This window comes from Genypterus blacodes, unplaced genomic scaffold, assembly GCF_046128005.1.
Source record: "Genypterus blacodes isolate CSIRO-AG114 ecotype Tasmania unplaced genomic scaffold, CSIRO-AGI_Gbla_v1 ptg000019l_1, whole genome shotgun sequence".
NCBI lineage: Eukaryota > Metazoa > Chordata > Actinopteri > Ophidiiformes > Ophidiidae > Genypterus > Genypterus blacodes.
Genome location: NW_027466832.1, coordinates 2,564,505 through 2,569,535, shown reverse-complemented (window position 1 = coordinate 2,569,535; position 5,031 = coordinate 2,564,505). Strand labels below are relative to the sequence as shown.

At 42.9% G+C, this 5,031-nt stretch overlaps 1 protein-coding gene across 1 annotated transcript; it reads right to left on the bottom strand.

Annotated features, from left to right (window-relative positions):
• Nucleotides 1-1,188: 1,188 nt before the first annotated feature.
• On the bottom strand, nucleotides 1,189-4,472 carry rpl36 (ribosomal protein L36). The gene is made up of 4 exons (XM_076141631.1): nucleotides 4,391-4,472; nucleotides 3,306-3,400; nucleotides 2,855-2,989; nucleotides 1,189-1,308 (listed from the first exon to the last, which is right to left on the bottom strand). Exons 2-4 carry the CDS (start codon nucleotides 3,396-3,398, stop codon nucleotides 1,219-1,221), a joined length of 318 nt encoding a protein of 105 aa, XP_075997746.1. The 5' UTR covers nucleotides 3,399-3,400; nucleotides 4,391-4,472; the 3' UTR covers nucleotides 1,189-1,218.
• Between the last annotated feature and the right edge of the window lie 559 nt (nucleotides 4,473-5,031).

The following is a 5,031-nucleotide window of genomic DNA, read 5'->3' as shown; positions in this document are numbered from 1 at the left end:
AAAGAGAAGACTAAAATCACACATTGATCTCCTCCCAGACCTGGATCAGGGCATCAGTGAGCTCTGGACAGTCTGTAGCGTGACTTGGCAGCATCAGATGCATGATACATAATGTCCCATGAGTCCTAAATTGGATTTAGGTCAGGGGAACATCAGGGCCAGTCAATGGCATCAGTGCCTTCATCATCCAGAAACTGCCTACACACTCTGGCCACATGAGGCCAGGCTTTATGCGGGACCAGGCGGAACCCAGGGCCAGCAAAAGGTCAGGCAGGATTTCCTCCAGGGTACCATTGGCTATGACATGGAGGACTGAGCGACCCTCCAAGTGTGTGCATCTCCAGATCATCACAGGCAGCACCCTTCACCGCGGCATCTGCAGACTCTTTCACACCTGTCACATGTGCTCAGTGTGAACCTGCTCAGGAGAGAGCAACTGTCTGTGGCAAACACATGCTAAATCATTCTCTTGTGTGCATCTCGTGTTGTCTTGCAGCTGTCTCCAGCATCTAAAATGAACAGATTGATTTCCCTGACGTTTAACTAAATAGGGCATTATTCTGTGATGAAGTGTTTCCTTCATTGTTTTGAGCACTGTAGTCAGCTCACCTCACTCTTCATTACAATCAGACCATAGCATTAATCAAGTTTACACTTTCAAAAGTACTTTGTAGGGCAGGGGTGTCAAACTCAAACATACAGTGGGCCAAAACCAAAACGGACTAAGTTGCAGGCCAGACTCCATATTCAAGGGGAGACAATATAAAACAATATAAACAGCTGATCGGTCTGAAGGGGGGGAATGGTTTAAAAAACCATACATTTCTGGGCTTCAATGTCAGCTGGGCAGAATTTGGCCCACTGGCCATAGTTTGACACCCCTGTTGTAGGGGGTTCACTCTATGTGCACCGTCTTTGAAGACAAGTCAGAATGTTGAGCACCGACGAGTTGACCTGGATGGCTAATGCCATAATATACATCCATAGGCCGTATCTTAACGCATGTTGTGTTAAGGTAAAATTGTGTAAATTAAGATCAATCAGCAAATTTATGTTTTCACATCTTTTTATAGAACTTTTCCAGATTCCAGATAGATTTTTCCAATGCAAAAAAACCAACACAACATTGAGACCTCTTCGACCCTAAGCACACCCGATGGAGCTGCAGTGAAAGACACCAACACAGAATGATGGAGATCAGAAGCTTTTATTGACACATTAGTCCTTCTTGGCAGCAGCCTTCCTCATGGCAGCCAGCACGTTGCTCAGCTCCTCTCTCTTCCTCTTGGCGCGGATGTGGGTGCCAATCTAAGGAGAAAACGGGGGCAAAATTAGACTTGACTTCAGGATTTGCAGAGGTTCACTGTATCCTTCAGAACAGCAGCTAGATCTGTCACTACAGGCACATTACAATAATATGACTGCAGGCTTGTGGGTTTAATAGCAAATGTGGGCCAAGCATGTAAATCACTTGGAGTAGATGTGATTTGCAAGCTCCAACACAAAACTGCAAACAATAACGACTCAAGTGGCATAGCTAATGGGATCAGAATCAGCACCTGAGCGTTTCATTAAAATTACAAATCTGGCACTCATGTTCGAGTCGATCGGATCAGTTCACTCCGACTTTCACACATAAATTTGAAAATTAAAATTGAATTTCAAACGACCTAAGTGGAAATTTAAATCAAGTCCCACAGTAAAGAGACGGTGTGCTTGGTGAGGGACATTATCAGGTTTGCTGTCAGTGTATAGGAACCATCACGTCTGACTCTGCTGAGTGAGCTCATCCAGATATTCATTCATTCGTTCAACTGCTATGTTTTGTGATTTCATAATGCATGCTGAGGTACGCCAAAGCATGACTTTGTAGCATGGACCTGAGATATTATACAATATCTTACAAAGATCAAGAGCACCAACAAACCAATACAGCATGAAGGCAAGTACAGTGCTGCACCTTTTAAAGGTCCTGCTCAGTGGGATCCCAGTATGGGAATGGCGTTTCCACGGAGCATTCTGCACATGCACTGTCATGTCTGCGTTGTGATTGGACCTCAGAAGTTGGGTTACTACTCCATAGGCAAATTTCATCTGGTAATTAATTAACCGCAAACTTTCTGCTTGGGTTAGTCAGTGTTTAATGGCCAGTTAAGGGTGATTTAAAACACAGAGCTGCTGTGGCATGTTCCAAACTCTACACACTGGATCATGATGTGAGGCCTGAAATACCAAGCCAGCTTAGTAAGCACCACCTCTGGACCAATCACATCTTTTGTGCGGAAAGCTGCTGATTTATCTTTAGGGGTCTTTCTGTGTCCGCCACAAACATACTTTACAGACTCATGGTGGAGGCCAGGCAGACGCTCCTTCTACCTAAGGTATTGATTACAGGAGATATGCAATCAACAAGATACTGTAATGACACTGAAGATGAATCAAACCCAGCTTTAAATTAAGTGCATTTGATGTGATTGTCTCAGTGTACACACACACACACACACACACACACAAATGCATGCGTTGCCTCATTTAGAAAGCCAGCGTTAGGTGAGTGGATGGCAGCACCATGATGCCGATTAAGGCCGATTGCAGGGTTTTGATTTTGTCAAGCCAGCTTAAGCAAACAAGGCATTGCATTCTTGCACGTTTCTTTATCTCACTAGTTTGGGTGATTTCTGGTTCTCGTTTTCCTTCTGCACTGTAACTGTTGCACAGTAATTTCCCTCGGGAAAACAAACTCATCTTATCTAAGTACACGCTCCTGAACACAAAGCCAGAGCCACGTCATACCCATGTACTCAGAAAGCGTTCTGATCACAACAGGGCAGAACATTCACATTTGATAACATACCCTCTTCTTGATGAACTTGAGGGCTCTCTTGTCTTTGGACACCTTCAACAGCTCCATGGCGCGTCTCTCATAAGGAGCAAAACCACAAACTTCGCGAATCATGTCCCGCACAAACTTGCTGTGTTTGGTCAGACGCTGCAGGGAGACACATTGACACAGGTTTTAGAAAAGTATGTTACTTGATAAACGGGTTATATTTCATTTCCACATTACTTCATCTCACCTGCAGACATGTCATTCATTACATTCAATTATTTAAGGTGCAGACCATCTAAATGGTGGTAAATGTGAACGATGCAGGGCTAGATTACAATCATGAGTTTGGGCTCATTACATGTAAAAGGGAAAGTGAATACCAATAAACCGTGGTTGCAAAACTTAAGCAAAACAGTATTCCTCAGGCACGTTCTACACCATATTTACTCCAGTTAGCAATTCTACATGTACTCACCCCTCGTCTGCGGCTGTGTTTGGGAGCCGTGACATTCTTGGTCACCGGGTGGCCTTTGTTCAGGCCTACTGCCATAGGGTAGCGGATAGCCATGTCTACACAAGACACAAGACAAGAGACATCACACTCAATAACAGTTTAGACCAGACACCAACATGTCAAGTCATCCATTAGGGATTTCTCTGGGGTATTCCCATCTGTAAAATCACAACCACATGCAGTTATGATACTCATAGTAAGATGGAATAATGACTGTCTTCTACCAAGTCATCTTCACTGTACTGTAACTGTTGCAGTAATGTTCGTCGGGATAATTTAATTTTTTTTTATCTCTCATCTTTCATTACTGTGAAACTCCCAAAAAATGTAATGCAAAAGTTATGCATTTTGCAAGACTCATACAAAGATTTAAAACAAAGACTTCACGTGTATATAGAACCGTTGCGAGACTGCGTGATAGAAATACACTGTGTGCCCAGGGTAGACTGAGACATGTGACGTCGTTCTGGGAGCAATAACGAAAAGTCAAGTTATGTTTTGATTAAATTCGCTGTAGAGAAAGAATGCACGAGGCATCAGTGTGGCTAACATCGACACATCTAGCTGCATCTCAGCTAAGATAAGCCGCCGGAAATGCAACTCTTGTTTAGACACGTGTTGGTTGGGAAAAGGGTGGTTAGAGGTTCGCTGAATGTGATTCAAATAGATGCTCCGACAAACGGGCCGAACCTGCAGAGTATGGCCTCCGTCGCTTAAAAGACTCTTACTTCGCTTAAAAGGCTCTTACTTTAACTACATGTGCCACTCGCTGGTGGCTATTGCTTCATTTGTGGTTTAGTTACAACGCCACCATTTAAGGATTCCAGCTCCTGTTCAGCCACAATGGTGCGCGGTATTACCTAAAGCCAGTCAGCGATACAGCGTAAAATCTACACTCAATGCATCACCTAGCGCGGCGATAGTTAACACAAACGATGAGCGTTGTCAAATACTTCACCGTAATTTAACTTTATTGTGCTATAAGTAAGGGATGGCAAAGATTTAAGGCAGCTTATAGTTGATAGAAGTAAGCACTAAATTCTGACCTGCTGTCGTCAATGGCGGTCAAACCGGAAGGAATGTATGTTTCGCGTAGAGGTGTAATAAGCGGAAAGAAGACAAGAAACCCGGAAAGGGTTTCTGTGCGCTCTAATGCCACAGCGATGTCAGCGGGCTGGAGGGGGTACTGCGTTACCACTCAACGTTTGAATGTCACTATCCAAAATGTGTTATAGCACATTGAAAAGTAATAATGTTATTTTTCCACTCATGATTTTCAGCAAAATTGCAATTTCTTCTAAATTACATTTTTTTACACATATGAAGTGCAGTTCAATGAGAGGTCACCATTATCCTTGCTGACTATGTTTAAATATTACTTTGCACCTCATAGATATTATTATGGAACAACAAAGATGTTCCACACAAAAATTAAAAAAATCCTTTTCGAAAACTGTGAAAAGCAATATGTTATTGTTAATACAGTGATTCAGTTATAACTGACACTTACACACTTAATCAGACATACCCTTTTTTTCTCTCACCTCAGCCCGTGATGAGATCTGAAGCTGCCTGTGCTGATGTATGGTGTCATCCGGCGGCACAGGTACGAATTTAGCGAAACAACAACACTGATGTCATGTAAAACTACATGATTACGTTATTGTGTCATTTGAATGTAACCTTT

Excerpts from the sequence above, each read along its gene's own strand:
- rpl36 (XM_076141631.1), bottom strand. The coding sequence starts at position 3,398 with ATGGCTATCCGCTACCCTATGGCAGTAGGCCTGAACAAAGGCCACCCG. Across the intron at positions 2,990-3,305 it reads AACACAGCCGCAGACGAGGG|CGTCTGACCAAACACAGCAA; the intron begins GTGAGTACATGT and ends GTCTCCCTGCAG. Across the intron at positions 1,309-2,854 it reads TCAAGTTCATCAAGAAGAGG|ATTGGCACCCACATCCGCGC; the intron begins GTATGTTATCAA and ends TTTTCTCCTTAG.